This window comes from Melozone crissalis, unplaced genomic scaffold (genome assembly GCF_028551555.1).
Source record: "Melozone crissalis strain CALT ecotype California unplaced genomic scaffold, PUWL_Pcris_2 ptg000016l_1, whole genome shotgun sequence".
Taxonomy (NCBI): Eukaryota; Metazoa; Chordata; class Aves; order Passeriformes; family Passerellidae; genus Melozone; species Melozone crissalis.
The window spans coordinates 10,233,612-10,255,093 of record NW_026535794.1 but is presented as its reverse complement, the minus strand read 5'-3'; the positions used below and the strand labels follow the sequence as shown (position 1 = coordinate 10,255,093).

Genomic DNA, 21,482 nt, shown 5'->3' with positions numbered 1-21,482 from the left:
TCTCCCCATGGGCTCCTGTCCAGCCCCCCTGCCCCAAGTCTTGGAAGTGAGCAAGGAGGAAGGTCTCTGCTCTTCCAGGGTTAGCCTGTTCTGTGGACTTTTGTAATTTGCTTTTCTGCTCTATGGCAAAGCCACTTCATGTACTAAAAATTGTTTCTCTTTTTAAATACCTCGAGCATGTCTCAGTCTGGTTAAAGGCAGACATGAAGCAGGTCAGGTGTAGTTAGGGCTGTCTACCTGAAGGTTGTGGGAATCTGAAACTCCAGAGAGGAATAAAGCAGATGTTTAGGTGACAGAGGGGGCTGGGACCAACATCATATGGTGTGGCATGGAGCTGGCTGTCCCAAAAACACATCCCCCTGTATGGAGACATGGCACCTGTGCTCTGTCTCCTTGGTGGCTGTGATTAAAGGCTGAGTATTGCTACAGTGAATTTGTGAGAAAAGGAGAGCCTGTGAGCCAGGAGGGACTTCATGAGCTTGAGACGCCTGATCCCTCCTGGCAGCCTGGACTGATGCTCCCACTTGCACAGAGTGTTTGGGGACAGGAGGGGGAGGATGAGCATGTCACACCTGTGGATGCCTCCCAGGCAAACTCACAAAGGTGTTTACCTGAAGGCTCTTTAAATCCTTTGGAATAGCCAGTAATTTTCTGTACTGGAGAAAGCATTGGTACACAAACAGCTGCTGAGGAGACCACAGGGGGATCCACTCAGCTGGCACATGTTTCAGGACAAAACTTTGCTAGGGTGGACTGGTTTCACAGAATCCCAGAATTTGTAGGTTTGGATGTCCCTTCCAACATCTGGAGGGACATCTGGAGATCACCTTGTCCAACCTCCCTGCCAAAGCAGGGTCACCTGGAGCAGGTGACACAGGAACATGTCCTGGAAGGTTTGGAATCTCTCCAGAGAGGGAGACTTCATGACCTCCGTGGGCAGCCTGTTCCAGTGTTCTGACACCCTCAACGCAAAGAACTTCTCCCTCTTGTTGAGGTGAAACTTCTTGTGCTTCAGTTTATGGCCACTGCCCCTGTACAGCTCCATTGTCTCCCCGTACAGGTGTGTGAAGCAAGCACATTAACTCCCTTCCCATGCCCAGCCATCTTTAGGGGGGCTGCCGGGCAGGATCGCGGTCCCCGCCAGGGCCGGTGAGGGCCGGGGGAGCCCCAGCGCTGCCCGTGCCCGGGGCAGCCGCTTCCCCCGGTCCCGGCGGGGCGGGCAGGGCGGAGCGGGCGGCGGGGAGCGCTCCCCCCTCACGGCAGCCGGGCGGGCCGGGGCGGGGCCGGGGGCGGGCGGCGCTGGTCGCTGTCCTGGGTGTTGAATCTGCTGCGGCTGCCGGAGCCGGGGAGCGGCCGCGGGAGCCACAGGGCGGGCGGGCGGCATGGAGTGAGGGCTGGCGGCGGCGGGCAGGGGAGCGGGGCATGCGATGGGCCAGGCATGATGGGGACGCTCGGCTCCGTCCTTCCGCTGCTGCTGCTGCTGCTGCCGCCGCCGCCGCTGCCGCAGGTGCTCGCCGCCGCCCCGCGCATCCAGCCGCCCTCCGCGGGGGCCGCCGCCGAGGCGCGGATCGGTGAGTGGGGCCGGGGGCGGGGGGCGCGGGGCTGGCGGGGAGCGCACCCCGCGCTGCTGCCCGGGAGCTTCCCCGCTGGCGGCTCGGCAGGGCCCCGGCGGCCGCGCCCGCACGGCGGACGCTGAGGGGCCCGTCCGCCCGTCCCTCTCCAGCGGCTCCGGGTAAGCGGCCCCGTCCGCTCGTCCCTCAGCGCCGGCTCCGGAGCTCCGTCCTCTGGTCCCTGACCGCCGGCTCCGGAGTTCCGTCCTCTGGTCCCTCAGCGCCGGCTCCGGATAAGGGGCCCCGTCCGCCGGTGCCTCCGCACCGCCTCCCGCTGCCCGTCCCCGGGTCTGTCACTTCCCGCTCCCGGCCCCTCGCCCCTCCTGCCCCCGGCGTGTCCCGTCTCGGGGGACAGCTCTGCGGGCCGGCTCTCGCCCGCTGTCCCCGCATGCTGCAAACTTCCGCTCACGAGGCCCCTAAAATCGAGGTGCGCCAGTGGCGAGTCCCCGAAACCGCTTCCAGCCTCCACATATTTAACCCTTTTCCCGGTATGCTCGATTTAGCCCACCGAACTGCCCGTATATGGGAAGGAGACAGGAAATCTCCGGGCCACAATCCCCCAGATGCTGCCTCTAGTGGAGTCCCCCCTCCAAGTCGTGCTGCTGGAGGTGGAAGTCAGCCCTGGCTCCGGGTTAAGGCTCTTTCGGAGCTGTCAGAAAATGCCCAGTGCTGCCCAGTGCGGACCATTAAACAGCGGCTTTGTGTTGAGACATTCTTGACCGACCCCTTCTTCATTTAGAAGGTACCAGCTGCACTCAGCATCCCCACCTGGGAAGTGACCCACGCGGGCATGAAGGGATCCTGGAAACAAACTCTGTCTGTTTCACATCGATACAGTTCTCCTGTGACGCTCTCCCTGGCAGTTCTTTCTTTGCATTGAGACATTCTGCACTGTATGCTCACCTGAATTGTCTATTAATATTAATATCTATTTATAGAGTCAGTCTCATTTCACTTACAGTATCTTCCCAAAGCTCACTTTAAGTCAAGAAGGTCATGACTAGGAGAATTTTGTATTTTTTCACATTTTAATGTCTACCTAGGGTGGTTATGGCGATCAGAGTGAAAGCTAAACAAACTATCCCTAAGAAATCTTTTTCTAAGACAAAAAAATTAAATTCCTTTAAGAAACAAAGAAAGCCTTCCAGAGGAATATTGCTGCAGTTTTCCTCATGTACATTCTGTTTATTAAGAAGGAATTAAAATCAGCTGACCATGTTTATAATGAGGCTTCAGTCAAGTGGCAATAAAAATGAGCTATTATGCTTGCTGTAGTGAAGGTAGTGATGCAAGGTTTTAAGGAGAAATGGCTTGGACTGGATTTATCCATCCCTCTTCTCTCCTGGTTGCTATAGATATGGACTGTTTCTCCTAATCTGCTGAAGAGAAAGCTTGCATAAAAATATTGCAAGTAATAGCTGTGGTTTTTTCCTCTAATAATGCAATAGCCTGCCCTGTGCTTTCGAAGTAGTCAGATTTTGATTCTCTCTCCCTAAACACAAACTGCAAATCAGTTTGGGTCACAGGGTATTTTTTCAGTTTGTTGTAGCTGAAACACAACAACAATGTGTGTGTTTGTCACTTCCCTCAGCTTCCCCGTGCTCCTGCCTCAGCAAGGATCCCTGCCTGCCACTTAAGGCTGTCATTGCATGGAAGGGACTGAGGAAGAGCAGCCTTGCCTTTACACAGTGAATCCTCTGCTCTGGAGGTAGAATTTGGAGGCATTTTAAAGGCAGCAAAACAAGATGAGCTTCCCAACTTCTTGCTGGGATAGGGACCTCACTGATCTGTCAGGGATCTCTGTGAAGGATGGGAAGGGATTGATTGTGTTTGACAAGATGCAGGAAAATGTTTGCATTGCTTGAAGTGAAACAGTTTTAGCTGTCTCTTCCATTAGAGTTCCTTTGTTTCTTTTATTGACTAGTGTTTCAGATCTCATTAATCTTGAGTTCAAACTATTTATTATTGTAGATTCTGTTCAATTTTGGAGTACAATTTTTAGACATAATCAGGGGGCATAACTGTAATTGTACAAGGTATCCAATTTTTGAGATTATTTCTGGTTATATGTGAAAGATACTAATTTGGTTTCTTCTTGTGCACAGTCCCATCTTCTGTAATTGAAAATTGAAGACAGACAGATGCACTATGAGACCTCTAGAATGTGTGCTGAAAACTGCCTTAAGAGCAAAATAATTATAGAAACGTGGTTTTATTGGGTTTTTTTCCTCCCATTATTTCAGGAACTCTTCCTAAAAGTTGTTTGAGAAGCAGAAGTTCATGACCTTTACCATTTTGTGGAACAGATTAATCCAATTTCATTCTTTCCCTCTTTTTTATGGTCAACTTTTGTCTGCACTTTCCAGTATAGTGAACATCTTTAAATGTTCACCTTTATTTTGCAACATAATTACAAACCTTTTACAGAAAGTAGAAGCTTTAAAGTTGTAGATAACTAAGATTCAAGATTTAGACTCCTGCTTCTTCTGCCTCTATAATTCATGAAGCTTCGTAGATTCTTCCTGTGTTGAGGTGTTTTGTTAAGGTGCAATTACCAAAAGAAGCACATATTCTTCCATTTCTTGACATTTATCTTCATCATTCATCATTCTGTGATGATTTATAGTAGCATTTTAAATGTGAACAAATGAGGAAAAGTAAAGTCTTTTCCCTCTCTCTTTTTCTTGCCTAGTTCTAGGCCAGGAGAGAGATTCTTCTCTTTTTCACAGAAAAAAAATCAACTGAGTACACAGTAGTATTCATTAGTCTTTAATGAAACACTGGGGTTGGGACTTTAATATTCTAAAGAAATCTTTATTAATTTATGAGATACAGTTCACTTAAGATTATGGAGCTTCTTTTTAAGTGTTTTACAAAGTAATTGTCTGTGGAAAAATACATCCTGACCATGTTTGCTCAATTCCAAAGGTTTGGGTTATTCCATTCTTGTGTTTATGGTCATAACACTAAGCAGTACCTTCAATAAAAACTGCAGCTCCAACTACTGAAATATTTTCATTGTACAGCCTTTTAAGTAGACTAATTGATTCAGAAAGGTGCAGAGGTACTTTATTTTCATTTTAGGTAGGCTGGGTGAGGCAGAGAACTCAATAACAAAGTAAGCTGTGAGCATTCTTAATCACGTTCTTTCATTAGTACTGAACCACTGCTGCTTTATAGCAGGGGTTGTCCTCATATGTTCCAGAAGAGAGTAAATGTGCTTGCTGCAGTGCCTTCACATTGACCTCTAACGTGTAAAATGATGCTTATAACCTTCAGTGAATATAATTTTGCAATATAATTTGATCTTTTGTGCTGTGTGCAATCCCATTTTTCAGTATGCATTTTCCTATTAAATGAGTACATTGATATGCTGTGGAAATTTCCAGAAACATTTGTTCCACACTCTACGTAAATTTGTTCTCTACACTGTGTAAAAGTTCCTTCAGACTTGTATTGAAGTAATCACAGGCAGAATTTTTGTCTGTCAAATGAGTGTGAATTTACTTTTTAACTTGCTGACAAAAAGGCAAGTCACATTTCAGCTGATAAGTATGAAACATACTCCTAAACCTTTAGCTGTGAGTTCCTGACACTTACAGTGTCTTACATTTCTCTAGGATTTAAATGTAATTGAGGATAGAAACTTTACTCAAAGATTTAAAAAATGTTGCATGTTAAGTTTAGTACTTTCACAAAATACTTTATGTATATTTAACCACTGAAAAAATATTTTAGAGGTGGGTTAGGAGTTGCAAGTGGCTAAAGTTGATCAGAATTAAGAAAATGCAACAGCAGGAACTTCAGTTACTGTTGGTGAAAGCTAGAGAGTTAAATAAAGAGTAGGACAGGTGAAAAAATTATTTATTCAGATTTTCTGCATTTCATTCAGTGTTTTGAACACTATCCAAAGGAGGCAGCAACAGAGAGCTTTTGTCTGTGGATGTCACATGGGGAATGGCAAAGAAGTGTGTCTTGGTTGAGTTCTTGTTGGATGGATGTTACCCTAACAACACTACCAGAGCTGTTGTTCTCAGCCACCATTGTTAACTGCTCTGAAGGTCCATGAGGACTGAAGTTTTCCTTCTTGCAGCAACTGAGCTGAAGATCACAGAAGTCAATGTCAACCTTCCCACTGACTTCAGTAGCATTTGGACCAAAGTTCTGGTTTGAGGCTTGTAGCAGGCTGGCTGAGAAAGGAGGAGAATTAGAGTTTTACAATCTGTTCAGTACAAAAAGAATTGCATGACTTTCCATTTGCATTCATTTGGAACTTCTCATAGGCACTTTAGTTTTTAAGAATGTCTTTAATGTAATTATTGATGGTGGAGTGTAATTTATGATATAATACTAAAAAATAAAAATAAAAGCAAAATAATTTAATTAAGACAAGGCTGTGTGCTTAGGATGTGAAGGGTTCAGTGTAGGAAACTGGATTCTCCTCTTCATCAAAATATTTTTGCAAATCCTAGAAATGTTTCTTAAATTATTAGCTACATTAAAAAGCAGCTTTAAGGTGGATTGATATCAAGGCATGTCTATCTGTCAGTTCCACTGAATTACAGGTAAGAACATGCATTAATATTATTGGCATCATGCCATGACTGTTCTACTATAGCTTTTTTACTGTGACTTGTTTGTGTTCAAAGTTGCAAATGGACAGGAAGTGAATTGTTTTCTGTCAGTCAAAGGAAGCAGTTGCAGGGTGCTCTGAAGGCTGTCCGTAGGATTGTCAGAACCCAGCACATCCCTCTGGCTGTCCTGAGCAGCCCAGACCCTGCCAGGGGACTCAGAGACCCTGGCACAGAGCCCAAGGTGCCCCTGTGGGTTTGACTATGACCCATGGGGCAAGTTACCAACCTTAGATGAAGATCTGCAAGCCACAACAGTTTAAGTAGAATGATAGTGAATCTATCACGGGGTGGAAAAGTAGATTTTGGGGTTTTTAGAAGGGGGGTTCAGGGGGCAAGATGGAGGGATCTGGACGTGTCCAGCCTTTCTCCTTCTTCTTGGCCTCCATTTTCTGCTGTGATGTTGGCACTTTTAGATTGGTTTAGAGTAGCAGCTCACTGTCTAACATAGGTGATAGGTGTTGGAAAGTAATTGTAAATATTGTACACGTAGTTTTTAGCATAAAGACATAACACTGCCCCAGGGGCAGGCCTGGAACTGTCCTGCTGAATGGACCTCTGCTGGACAGGAGAAAATATTTTATAGATAAGATACAATAAACAACCTTGAGACTGAGAACTGAAGAGCTCTGACTCCTTCTTTGAGCACCAGGCTGGGAAAAGAGACTTTCTAACATTTCTCGGGGTCACTGTGACCAGCGAGAGGCCCCGAGATAGGATGGGATTCCTTGGGAGTTTTTCTGTGTTCTTGTTTGTCTTACTGACTAAGAGAAAACAGAGAAGTTTTTGGCAAGATAATCTTGTCTCTGCTTCCTACCTGAGTGTGCCCCAGCCCTTCCAAAGCTCCCCAGAGCACACCACCATGGTGCCCTGACGTCAGCCAGCCTGCTGAGGGGGAATTGCTCCTCCTCGGATCCCGGAACATTTGGGCAGCTCTGCTGACACAGCCCAGGGCAGGTCATGTTGACACACTGCTGATAGGCAGGCAGTGGCCTGTGTGCTTAGTGACTGTGAGCACTGTGGGTTACAGACAGCTCTGTGCTGAGCTGCCACCGAGGAAAGTGCAGCTGCAGTCCCTGGGGGTGCTGAGCTCATTGAGAAGCAGGAGCTGAGGTCCCCTGTGTCAGTCAGATTTCCACTGCCTGGAAAGAGAGCATAAGAACATGAGCTCAGATGTAGGTGGTTGCCATCATTCATATGTATCCAAGTCTGTAAGAAGGCTTGTACAAGTCAAAAGGCAGTGTATATTCCAGCTGCCTGAGAATGATACATATTTTAGTCTCATCCCACTGACAATGTAGCCTAAAATTTAGCTAAAACCTCTGCAGTTATTCTTACAAAATCAGTGTATCTACTGTCCTGCTAAAACCTGTGTTTAGGGAACACAGGGAGATTTGGGAGGAAGTTTGATTTGGAGGAACTGGAGGAAAGATTGATTTGGTTTTGTTCATAAATTTGGCAGAGGATGGAAGGTCACCAAGAGGCAAAGTTCACTGCTAGCTTCCATCACAGGAGTGCTGAGCTGGATGTGAATTTGGTTGGGCTCAGCATGGTCATTATTAATAATCCAGGAAGGCAGTGAGTAATGTTGTTGTTGGTCAAACAGTTTCATATTTGCAAATGAGGAGTAAGCAGGTGAAGATGACAAGGGAATGATGACAAGAGAAGCAAGCAGAAGAGAATCCAAGGAATAGAGAGAAGCACGTTGAAATGAGAAATTAAATCTTTAAAATAGGAGATCAGAAATGGAGATTAGTGAGTTATATATGATCTGTAAAGATGTAAATTTAAGATTAAATAGAGTTACCTTTTCTCTTGGAAGAAACAGTCAATTGCAGCAGCAAAATTGAGCTGTTCAGTGTATCAGTTTGAGGCATGAGAAAATGAAGGAAGGTGACTAGAAGGAACTCACTCTTTCAGCCCAAAGTGGTGGCAAAAAATTGGAGTCAAGAAATGCATATACACTATGAGAAACTGCTCTGGGAATAGAAAGGATTTATTTCTCTTTATGTAAGGGTTGGGAATCATCGAACTAAATGTAATTAATTGAGCTAATCACTCTAGGCTCCTTTTAACCTATTTCTAGTTTATAAATTTCAATTAATTTTACCCAACTGTACATATCCAACACAGGTCAGATAAATGTCTCCCTGAGTGCAGCTATTGCTTTTCACTTAGTATTATCTTAATTCATTTCCCAGGCTAGGACAAGTATCTGTAAATATCTACAAGGTAGGTACTGCACTTCAGCTCTTCAAAAATCAGATGCTCAGGTTAAATTTGGGGAGGGCTGAACACATTTGGAGAGTGATTGACCTGTCCTTCCCCACTAGATGAGACTAATGAAGTAGCTTAAACTAAAGTTAGGTTGCTTGAGGCTCACCTCCTAGATTTCTTCAGAACTTTTCTGAGATCTATGCATCTTTCCAGGGAGCTGTTTAGGGAGGTTCTGTGAGTAGTCAAGCAGGTTTGTAACATAAGGGACCGAAGTGAGGTGGCTGATGGATAATTGTAATGCTTGAAAGAAATTTCTCTGAGAAAATTAGCCTCTGGTAATTGCAAACAAGTGAAGAGGACCTCCAAATGAGACAGAGGAGAAATGGGCATAACAGAATGAGCAAGCAAAGGGAAAAAAGCAGGTAAATGTGCAGGAGGTCTGCAGGCAAGACAGAGAAGAAGGCAGGGGAGTCTGGTATTAGAGACATGAAGGAAGGGGACCATGAAGACCTGAGTTATGGACAGTCATTATGTTAATGTGTATATAAATTAATGAGCTTTCTTATCTGAGTTTTAGGGCCTTTATTTGTGAGGTGGTGGAAGGGTTCTATTTCTACCTCAACCATTCCACAGTGTAAATATATTCCTGCATTCCCAGTAAGAGTTTGCCATTCAGAACAGCTGCACTCATCCAACAATTAGTGAATTTTCATTCTTAAAAAGATTAGAAGAACTTTATACATTTTATTCTTTTTGAGAAGGAATTTCTTGAGAAGTAGCTTAGTAAATTACCACTGTTTCCTGTGGTTTTCCCCCCTATAGTTTGTTTCAGCAAATGGTACTTAAATACCACACCTAGTTTGTTGATACACAGTGTCTCTGGTCAGAGGGTTAGTGCTTACAATGCCTACTTATTTTGCTTCCAAGTAACACATCGATTAAACAAGCTGTTTTTGCATGTAAAATGAGTAACTAGAAGTTTTATGGGAAGTACAGCTGGTTGTAGTGGGTGTAAGGTCTCTTCTTTCAGTCATAGCTTAGCAGCATGCAAAGATGGTTACATAAGCTGGAAATCACAGCCAGCAAGAACAAGGTAATGTGCAGAGATAGTTGTGCCTCCAAAATGTCACATACTTCCAGATGTCCTCATAGAAAACAAAGCAGTGGGGACCAAACACACACTACAAACTGCAATGAACTTAACAAGTTCTACAAAACTCAGGAAATATCCAGATACCTGTAAGTCCCCCTTTTTTACTCCCTCTTCCCCAATTAATCTTTGATCTCTCAAGTTTGAACCTCAACATATTCTACAAGATACCTTATGAAAATCAGTTGTGGATGCTGAATGAGGTGTTTTGAATTTCTGGTGCACAGAAATCTGCTCACATTATTCTGCAGGAGATGATTACCTATCTGTCTATTGATGCCCTAAAAGAGGTAAAGATATTATAACCTCTTCTCTTCCTGTTCTGCTTTGCACCAAGAGCAGAAGTTGTCTTTTCTCTACACATTTTTAGTTGGTTGATGCAATTCAGTTAAACTCAGAGCAGTTGTTTCAGGAAACAACTTTACTTCACCTGCAAGGTCATGCCTCCTCTTGAGGCCTGAGGAAGAGTTTGTGTGTTAAGCAATTGTCTGTGGTGTTTTCAACTACTACCAGCCTGCAGCTTTGCAGTACAGAATGGCAGTAACAAAATTTTATGCTATTCCTGACAGTGACTGTGGATCTTGCTATTGAAATAAAAAAAAAATGGACCTAAACCACAGCCATGCTTGCAGGCAGTGAAACCAGTGTTGGTATTGGTGCTGGTGTCCATGACATGGCAACAGGGAGATGGGTTTGGGGGGTAGGATTAGTTTATGCCACTATTTCTTTTAAGGTCTCAAAGGCATGAAATCTTGACTTGTGTCTGTGTAAAAGATAGTTTCCTGTTAACCTGGCCTCTCTTACAGAGTAGATTTATAAGTCAGACATTACATTGTATTTGCATGTTAGTGCTGAATTAAAAAAACTGCATCAAAGATTATAGGCCTTGATTAATGTGGATAAATCACCACCAAATAATGTGAATGTCTATTCTATTTCTTTTAAGAATGTATACATTATTGTTTATTTCTCTTGGAAAAAATGGTTTGTTATAATTTTAATTTGTGGTGTGGAATACTTTATATATGAAATACTTACATTTCAGCTTTATTTGATCTCTGTTGTGGTAGATGTTAACCATCAAATACCTTTGAGCTATTACTCATGAAATCTTCCTTCCTGTTCTAGATTTCAGCAAAGCTCAGTAGTCTCAGTATGTAATCAGTCAATGCTTTACTCAAACTAGCAAAATCTTCCACCAAGGCTCTTCTGAGACCTGGCCAGCTCCTCAGCTGAGCACTGGCTCTTATCTTCATGGCCTCAATCTGTGGATTATGCAACTCCTTCCATTTGTTGGAGATGGCTGTACTCACTGGTGACTATCCCAGTTCTTACTTAAACATCCTAAAGGAAGAAAAAAAGGAGGGGAAAAGGAAATTTGGGAATTAGTCATCTGTCATGACTGTTTGGAGATAGCTGAAAACAAGATACCAAGCTAAATATCATCAAGCATTTAGGTAGGTCACCTTGGAGGTAGCAACACAGTTGACAGACATAACTCCACCCCAAATATTTTTCAGTGCAGAGTATTAATTCAGTTTTGATTTTGCTTGGTCTGTATTTAGGAAATGTCTGTTGCTTTTTTTTTTTTCTCTCTTGAAAATTAGGGTCAAGTTCTGCAAATTTGTCTCACCTCAATTTTAAAGTGGTTAAAATATTCTTGTTAGTACTACCTACCTGGAAATTTATTTTAGTTAACTAGGTCAGCTCATAATTACGGTTTACCAACATATGTTAGATGCAGGGGATTAATTCCAAGGACAAAAAACAGCTATAAAAATTGTATATTCAGAATAAATGTGACAAGAATGAAAACTGAAATTTTAAAGGAAAACCCAAAGTTAGCTGAAGCTATCCATTGTAAGAGCTGCAGAAAAATAAAACAATCATGTTCTTTGGAAGCAATCACTCACACTTTCAGACAATAGAAAATTTATAATGCTATAATCAAGTGGCATTTGAAAAGCAGAATGGGAAGGTTGTTTTAGTACTACATGTGCTGGGTTTCATGCTGCCCAGAAGAGATCTAGGGATGAGGGTGGGTTATTTTCTGTCCATTTGCTTTTGTTTCTCTGAGTAACACCTGCTCTAATGAGTTTGTAATCTGAAAGTAAATAACTGAGCAGGGAGGAGGAAATGGACACAACACACAGGCTTGAGAATAAACAGCTGTCAAATGGCTGCTGGTTCAGAAAGTGCAACTCACAGGTTTGATGGAGAATCTGATTCAGCTTGAATGAAGGAACTGATCACACCCAGTTGTCAAACTTTGCTAATTGAAGAATTACTTGAGAGGATTCGAGGACAATATGTTATCCTCTTCAGATTATGGAACTGTTTTCACAGTTTAGCAGGTAGGGAAGAGCTCTGAAAGGATCAGCTACCCACTGATGGCTGTAAAAGGAGTGTGGTTGTGATTCTTTCTCTTGCAGTTTAGGAAGGCTCATGCCAGAGAGACTAAATTAAATAGTAGAGCATTAACAGGGGATGAGCTTCACCTAAGTCTGCATGAAACTGCCAGAATCTGAATTTATGTTACATATGTTTGGCCACATAACACTCTTGTTATTCAGTGCCTTTCTTTTTGTCCATCTGGAATTAGAATAACATCAAGTTGTTTTCAGATGAAAGTTCATCCCTGCACAAGAAGACTCTGCCATGAAAGAGAGGCATATAAAATACAACCTTTAATGAGTAGTTTCACCAGTTTTTCTGACTTTGTTTCTGTGTTTGGTGTAAATTAGAGGGGTTGCAGGTTCAGTTCCTTTTGATGCCACTGGTATTAATCCAGGGTTCCTGGATTTAAGGGGATTTAAGACACCAAATATTTGAACAGGGCTTGCCTGATTTTATAGAATATGTTTAGCTCTATTTGAGACAAAGCATTACCAAATAAATATTTGAACATTTTCTTTATAGTCAGTTTTCCATTGTCTCTGTCATAGTCTGAAGATAAACTTGGCTCAGGAGCTCCCACGTTTTCCTTCTATCTGACAAAGACCCTCTCCTTAATTCTTATCAGTGTGGGGGATTCTTCTTGTCAGATGATGGGCTTTGGTGGTTTGATGGAGTTCCCTTTTACACCCTGATCCCACAGAATGGGGTGTGAGTGTTACCTTGTGTGGGAATGTCACTCTGGGAAATGAGGGCAGTGTTCTGCTGGCCACACCTAGGTCACTCCCCAGGCCTAGACAACGTTCGTGTTCAAATGAAAAGCAAGTATTCTACTCTATGCAGAGTTCAGTAAAACAACTGTGATACAAAAGAATAGGTGCAGAGAAAGATCACATAACATTCCATAACCTGTAATCTTTACCAGACTGTCAGAGTAAAGTAATTATCAGAATGTTTAATTACATTTCCCAGGGACAGATTATTTTTGGTCAAGTCTCATGCCCCGAAATGCATACTGACTTTACATGAAGAACCTGCCTTTCTGCTGTGGTTTCTCTTGGGTGAAAGCCCATTCAGACCTGGAATTTCCACCCACCTTCCAGCCCTTCAGCTCCTCTCAGCTGTGCTAACAGAGCTCTGTTTGGCCAGATTCATCATTGCCATGGAACTTTTGGAAAGTCCTTCCCAGTTGTAAAGATGTCAGCTAAACATCACTTTGAGGAAAAAAAAAAACACCAACAAAAAAACCAAAACCCAAAGGCAAAAAAGAAACCCCCAAACAATTTACACACTGCCAATACAACTCTTCCTGAGCACACATTATTCAGCTGGGAGTGAGAGTACTCTAATATTATCTGTTATGTTGGAGTCAGTATGCAACAGTTGCTCTTTTTCCTAGCTTTTGTAAGTAAAAGTTAAAGTGGCAGCTCTATTGGAAATAGGTTAATTTCAGTAATCCAGTTTCTTACCACTTCTTCCCACCACAGTATTTTACATTATATTTATTCATAATTTATTTTTAGGCACATTTCATTTGTGGATAATGTGTGTCAGTTATTATGATGATTTTTTTTCACTTCATAAATCAAAGAAGAGCTATTTCTGCAATAGTTTATTACCTGAAAGCTGTGATTAAGTCTGTCTGTTTAATTTTGGTACTGATTGCCAATGTTAAGAGTTAAGAGTTAAGCATGTGCACAACTATAAGTAAATGCAGTTGTCACTTAGTAAATGTGAGTGTTCACCCTTTATGCTTTCAGCATGGAAAAATATAGGTCACAGCAGTTTTGTTCTGATTTTTTGTAGCGTCCAGATCCTTATTTCACTCATTTAGTTGGTAAGTGAGCACTTTGATGACATCAAAATTATACACACTAGAAAAACTTAAAATTCCAACTTCACAGTGCTGTCACTTGCATGCATATTCAAGGTTATTCAAAGAATTCATTGCATTTCCAAGTAAGATAGTTATAATGAGGTTTCTAAAATGAGACTAGATAGAAATTCCTAAAATTGCCTTGAATCTGCTGTTTGTAGTGCCTTGTGCAATAAAAAGATTTTGTGTATTTAACTTACTTTTTAAAATTTGATATGGCACAAATCTAGATGAGTTAGGTTTGGTTTTCATTCTTCTCCAGCGAGTAGGATGTCTGCTGACATCCAGGAAGGACTGTAAAAAGATGCAAATGAATATTTCTCTGAGATCAGATTGGTGCCAAAAATCCACTAACTGATGCCTTACAACTGCATGAAAACTGAAAGAGGTTATTCCTCCTCTCCCAAAGATGATTCTCAGTATGCATTATGCCAGTGCTTCCCCAGAAGAATGACTTGAGCTCTGGACCTTATCTTGCAGACCAGTGAGATAATTGCATAGTTACAGAAAAAAATAAATATAAATTCCTGTCAGAATCCCCAGGTGCCTCATGAATGAATTTTGTATTCACTCTGCAATTTCTCAGTTCATATATCATCTGGGTGTAGTTATTCTCCATATGTGACAAACTAGAAATAACTTTTTTTTCTTGGTTTCATCTCAGGAGGTGAAAACTTATTTCTGCAAATATACCTTTTTGCAAATGTAAGCTTTTTTTTTTAATGAAGATGATAAGTTGCTCTAGGATAAAAATTATTAGGGTATTTTCCTTTGAGATCATTGAGAATTCTCTCCTCACAAGAGAGACTACTGGGTGGCTAAGGGGAAAGAAAGTAGGGCAGACCTCAGCAAGTGAGAAGTCGTTATGGAAATAGATAAAAACTTTAGTTCACCTTTTCTGTTCCATCCTTACCCATGCTGAATATGAGCTGCATTCCTCTGAAGAGCTTGACTGTGCTTTTCAACTTGATGTAGAACTCTCTTAAGACAGTGTTTAAATTTAAAGGTCTTGTTAGGAAGATGTTACTGTAGCAACAGGAAAGTAGTATTTTTCAGATTTGACAAAAAGCTTCAGTGTCCTTCTTGACTGTATCTTCCAGATTTCACAGAATGAATTTTTTTCAAAGTCACATATGGTATTTGTTGGATGAATTACCAAAAAATAGTCAAGTGGTACAAAGACAAAAAGGATGATTTCAGATAGTGATTTTTTAAAATTATCTTACCTTCAGAAGTATGTTGCCATTCCATTATATAAGGCTTTAAGATATTAATAAAGTGATGATTGCTGTTTTTTCATGGATCTGCTGAGGGACCCTCTGTTGGTGGATCAGCTCTCCAGGCTGGTGCTGGGCCTGGCAGATCTGAGGATATTCCACAGTGATGGATGGCTGCAGCTGGGAAGGTCACACCAATGTGAGTGTTATGATCTATTGCCCCATTCTTACCTTCTTTCCCTCAGCAAATGCCACTGGTTTCTGTCAGGGAATGATTTGGTTTAATCTGATTTGATTCTTTGTATTGTTTGCCCCTTTTGACAAGAGCAAACTGAGTAAGCACAAATAGCAGCCCTGAATAGTGCTTGGGTTCCCTTACAGACTGATGGGGCCAGGAGGCTGCAGTGCTGAGGGCATTCTGAAGAATGATGGAACAATTCTGATGTGGACAAAGATTCAGAAACTTTCCTTAGAAGAAAAAGAAATAGATATATTCACAGTAATCGTGAATCAAAATTTATGCTAGGACTTGCTCATCAGGCTCTGAATAAGAAATATTTCATGAGAAACAAAATTCCATGAATTTTTGCTGCTGAGCTGCTAATGCAGTGCTAAGTGTGGGCAGAAAATACAGTAGTTAAATGAGTATTTTATAAATGTGTTCTGGCCAGAAGTCTCTATATTAAAGTGCTCCCACTGGGTTCCTGTAGCCATGGAAGGTATGTAACTAACTTGGTGAGAGAAAAGCTTTGTATTTGCATTGTAAATTGCTTCAGTCCAGGTAAGAAAGTGTGAATAGAAAAATGTCACATCAAGGCAGAACACACAGACTATTATGGTCTGCTGAGCTGGATCATTCTACCCAGCTAAGCCTCCCCTGCTTCCTTCTGCTCCTGCTTTCAGACTGGGTGGCAGTTCTGTATTCACCACTGTGTGAAAACATGGACTTTAGAATGTGCAAGTGCAGGTGGGATTTCAATGTGGCCTTGAGCTAATTTCTGTGCTTTAGGTGATGGGAAGGAACAGAACTAGGATTTGTTTTACTTCTTGGGTGTGAAATAATAAAAGTGCATCTTTGTGCATGACATCTGTGTGAGAGGGAAGATTCCATTGCAAGCGTGCTGAATTTTAAGAGAAAATAGCTCAATAGGGCACTCAGAAAATAGGCAATTTAATAAAGTAGAAAGAGATAAAATAAGTGTGCTGATTTATCATGATCTTATATAAAATTGGTGGATATTATAACCACAGCTGAACAAATTTTTTTGCATTGCCTTGGTTTACTTTCAGAAATGAACAAAGTCTTAAAAAATTAGTGTGGAGACAAACAAACCAAGGATGATAATATTAATGAGAAAGGCAGTTCAGATTCAAGAAGATCTGTTATGATTTTGTCACAAACACCTTGAAGTCACAGAGTTTAAAGAAGCATAACTTTTGAAGGCTTCTTTAAAGGAGTAAGATGAAAGATTTTTTTAAAAAATAAGCCTGCTTTGCTCCTTTTAATAGCACTTCTAGTTATTGGAATATGCAGTTTAAAACAAGAGTTTCTCGGATCTTCCAGCTATCAGAACAGGTTTGTTCTAAAACAAGCTTATAGGAATGTGTTTATCACTTTCTTTAAAATTAAAATAATGAAGGAAACATTTGACTCTTCCTCAAAAATTACTACAGTGGCATAAAATGGCAGTTCCTCTAAATCTCTGGCTGTTGCATGTAGGTTATTTGAGCAATGATTGTGAATTTTTGCTTGAAGAGCAAGGGATCTCAAATTGCTCCCAAGTGCAGTGTGGCTGTGTAGGGCTGCTGTATTTAACTTCTTGAGCCACTGGTTTTCTGTGATCATTAGATTAAAACTCTTCAGTGTAGTACAGATACTAAAGTTATGTTTTACATGACCCAACACAACAAGGAAATACATTATATTTTTAGATGGTTTTGCCTGGATAGTTTTGGTGGCTTTTTGCTTTCATTCCTTAATTGCAGCAGAGAGTATTCCTTGAAGAAGTTTTAGTTTTATCTGCTCAAGGTGTGGAATTTTTTCTTTATAGGACCCTGTCATGTTTTAACATTTGTTTTTGCTCCATCTCAGGGCAAAAATAAAATAGAAAATTAAAGTGTATTAATGGAATAAACCACTTTAAATATTATTTTTGCAACAGGTAAAATACTGAAGTATTTTAAAATTTGGGGGTTTTATGTTAACACTGAATTTTTTCAGCCTGAACTGCAAGGTTTGTCAGCCCAAGGGCAGAGTGAAGGATTTGCCAGTCCTCATCCTGGAAGTTGTATCCTCAGATCTCGTGTGTCCATGATGGGCAGGAGAAGCCAATCTGGTCACAGGGCCAGGCTGCCCTGCTCACCTGATCAGGAGGCCTCTGGAAGGGACATTTGGAACACCCAAAAGTCACAAAATCAGAATAGAATCACAGAATGGTTTGGGTTCTGAGGGACATTTTAAAGGTCACCTGGTCCAATCCCCCTGCAATGAGCAGGGACATCTTTAACCATATCAGGTTGCTCAGAGTCCTGTCCAACTTCTTTCTTTTATCTAAAGTCCCACCATTCATATCTGGCTCAGATGCATTGCAATGTTAAATTTACCTCAAATGAAATATTTTGATTCTATTTTTTTTTTTCATTAGAACTATCTTGTAGAACCTCAATTTTCTAAAAACTACCTTTTTCTTTGAAAGATCTGTTGACAGTCTCCATCAACTTTGGTTTATATAATGATCAGAATGTTCAGAGAAGTCAATTGGTTTTGTTAAAAGTCCCAAACAACCCAAACTAAAGCAATCTTTTAATTTTTCTTACACAAGAGCAGAATGTGACTGAAATTTTCATGAAAATTGTGGGGTTTTTTTACTTCTGCTTCTTGAGGTGTCTGCCACCTGGTCTAGTTTCTTTAATACCAGGAAAAGAAATCCTGTTTCTCAACTGTCTTCAAAGAATATGTTGATTTCACTAAAAAAATTCTGTGTTTTTACATGTTTTCAAAAGCTCCAGCTTTTACAAAATATCACAAAATGTGTAGATATCTGTCCTCTAGTGAGAACTACAGCAAAATGGGTTCTGCACAATTTTTCAATTATTTTCTAATCCCAGACAGACTGGAAGCTACACCTATTGACAAACTCATGAGAAATAGCAACATGTACCAGATTCCTTTTCAACTCCAGCAATTTAGTACTCTCTCAGAAATAAGACTGTGTTATATTGGATATTTTAAAAACTGGGGTTTTTTTTTCTTAAATTGCTTTTGATAAGAAACATTTCCACTTTTTCCTTTTGAGAAGACTTGCAGGATTGTTAGCGGTGTGGTGTGGGATTTCTCTCACATCAGATCTCTGCAGCTGAGTCAGTCACTCTGTCCCATTTATAGTCACTGAAGGGGAAGAGGCACTCATGGGACTTATTTGATCTGACCTATTTTACGTGTCTGCGTCAGGAGGAGATGAGTGCTACTCCAGGAACATTTGGCAAACTGGCTTCATTTCCTTCAACTGCAGAAGCAGCAAAGTGTGAGCAAAGGCTGTGTTAGAGAAATGTAGAGAAATATGAGCTCCCATCCAAACTTTCTGAAATATCTCCATGAATTTTTTAAACTTCATACCTGCATCTTAACTTCAAATGGGATAGTTTCCAAATCCTCTGTCTTAAGAGTACTTTGGAGTGCTAAGGTTTGTAATATTTAATGGTGCCTTTGTTACATCTAAAAAGATATTACATTCTCATGCAAGTTTTTAAAACTAGAGAAGTTTTAAAAACTAAGAGAACTACAGTTTTTAAAAAAATTAAACTAATTTTAAAATGTTTTTAAAATTAAGATAACCACAGTAACAGGAACTCTGTAAAAGGATAGCACTGTCTTCCTTCTCTTGAAGCACGTTTTGGCTCTACAGTAATGGAATATCGTATGACTTGGGATTAAGTGGCATTTTTGAAAAGTCAATTATTTTGACTTCTTTTAAAGTAATCTTCTTGTTTGTAAATAAATTCTTAGTTTGAAAAAAGCAATGAAAATATAATAAGCAACAAGGAATTATGAACTTTAAACTGAAAAGATGCAGTTAAATTCCAGTTTGTTTCTAAGCTCAGAAAAATTTTGGCCATGGTATATAATCATGCAAATGCACCAGCACAGACACACTTGGCTGCAAATACATTCCTTCCTTCTTTTTCTACAGTATAACAAGTTTTATAATTTGTGATGATTATTTACTTTATCATGCTTTGCTCATGTTCAGCATAGTTTGGTTTTTTTCCCAGTGCTAACTTATCTTGGGTTACTGTAAAAATTTCAGAGATATGTTTTAGGGATTTTTCTTTCACCTGTGCTTATTAAAAAATAATCCTGTCTTAAATCTAATATAAACTGCTTAGTATATAGAGATACTGCATTTTTCCAAATATCTATAGTGAAATATATAGTACTTTGTTGCCAGCTAATGTGTTGAAAATTTTAAAGCTCTTTGCAAAGATGCAATTCCAGCCTGAAGGGGTTGACAAATTAGGTAGGATGTATAATTAATGCAAGGATTTAGAGGTTGCATAAATTAATAGTAGTGTAAAGATGATTAACAATATGCTGGTTCTGTTAACTTAATTTGACAGTGAATCTTTTTCTGTACTGCAGTAAGAAGAAAAATATTTAACTCATTGAAGAAAGAGCAATATTGTAGTTACTGTGGCTGAAAATCCACCTGCAGCAGGCCTGAGGGGCTGATGAGTCCAAGGATATGGGTAAGGAGGGATTGAGAACTGGTCACACACAGGGACATCTGTGCTGGCCCGTGACAGCCCTGAGGGACTGGGTTCTAAGATGAGCATTAATGCATAGAGGAGAAGCTCTAACTTGGTTCAGAAAGGGAACTCCAAATGTATTAACAGAAAGGCAACAGCAAATGAGAGTAAAATGGGTTGGAGGACTCAATTTGTTTGACTGGAGAGTGGGGGTGATGGGAGAAGAGAGAAGTATTAGGAAGCAGATTATGAAGGGCTTTGAATGTCAAGTGGCCATCCAACAGGATTTGATTCCTGTTTCCTGTTATGTGACATTAGGCAAATCATGACATTTCTCTGGTTTTTATGAGTTGAAAATGTGGGTAATGCTTGCATACCAAGTAGCAAACTGTGGTGGCAGCTCTGATCTTGGTGCAATGTAAATGAGATATTTAATTTACTAATTTAACAAATTCCTAAATGAACATGGTGATGTAAAAGCATTAGATTCACACTATCCTTGAACTTACTTTTTGTAGTACTCATTAACATATTTTTCTGTAATCAAGATTTCTGCAGAGCTTGATTTCTGTATACAAAGCTTTTTATTTATGGAAAGCAAGTTTCTGCAAGGTGATTTTCTTTCTAATCTGTAGCCATATTGAATAGCTAATGAGGACATGTCCTTTTCTTTGTTCTTCATGATCCTAATTCATTATTCCTATGTATTTTTGAAAAATACATAGGTAGGAAATGATACTGTGGCACTAACTGTTAAATTTAGTGTCCCTATCCATTACATAAGAGAAACATGTGCAATACCACTGCCAGCTGCAGAAGCAATCTGTGTATGTATTGATTTTATTTTCCAAATAAGAACTTATCACATAAGATATGCTCAGAGTGGTACAGTTTGTAAAAGCAAAATACAGTACTGCAGAGAAACTACAATGTTCTGGAGGGAATACTTGGTTTTACACAGGTATTCCTTTTCATGAAGGTTAAAAAATACTCAGAATTGAATCTGTTTGAAGTTCAAGAATTGTTGTTATATCCATGATGATCTCACACAGTATTATCTGTAAGAATTCCTGTCTTCCATGTCCAGCCGGCTATAATACCATCTCTCATGCTGGTAGATGATGACCAAAGCTGGATTTTACATCCTTTCTCTGCCTCTCATCTGGATTTCATGGGGATAATACTCTGTGGTTTAAAGTTACCCTTCTTTAGCACAGAGTTGCTAATCCAGAAGAAGGCACTGGGTGAATTCAGCAGCACAGGCAGAGGTGAGTTGGATTCTGTTTTGAGCCCTGGTTTCCTACAGACCAAGCTCAAAGCCTCCACCCTTGTGTATAAGAATACCACTGGAACTGAAATGGCAAGACTGAGAGAAATTCACACAGAAAGCGAGCAATAGAGAGAAAACTTCATAAAGTTACATATTAGTCATGTCAATTGCACATGTCAATGCACTGGAAAATAGTTGGATATGACAGCAATCCAAAACTACATAATCACAAGAAGTTCTTTATAAAAATACCATGGAGCTCACTTCTGAAGATGGTAATAATTTTATTGACATTTGAAAAAAACTTATCTTTTCTGAAGTTAACATTTTATGCAAAATGATTGAGAGATGTGGAGAAAACCTATATTTGA

The 21,482-nt window shown here is 40.5% G+C and overlaps 1 protein-coding gene across 1 annotated transcript in view; it reads left to right on the top strand.

Annotated features, from left to right (window-relative positions):
- Window positions 1-1,295: 1,295 nt before the first annotated feature.
- PTPRN2 (protein tyrosine phosphatase receptor type N2) overlaps window positions 1,296-21,482 on the top strand; it is a 634,421-nt gene continuing 614,234 nt past the window's right edge. The window contains exon 1 of the mRNA XM_054274266.1: window positions 1,296-1,571. Within this exon, the coding sequence (XP_054130241.1) occupies window positions 1,439-1,571 (133 nt within the window). The 5' untranslated portion in view covers window positions 1,296-1,438. The remainder of the gene's footprint in view (window positions 1,572-21,482) is intronic.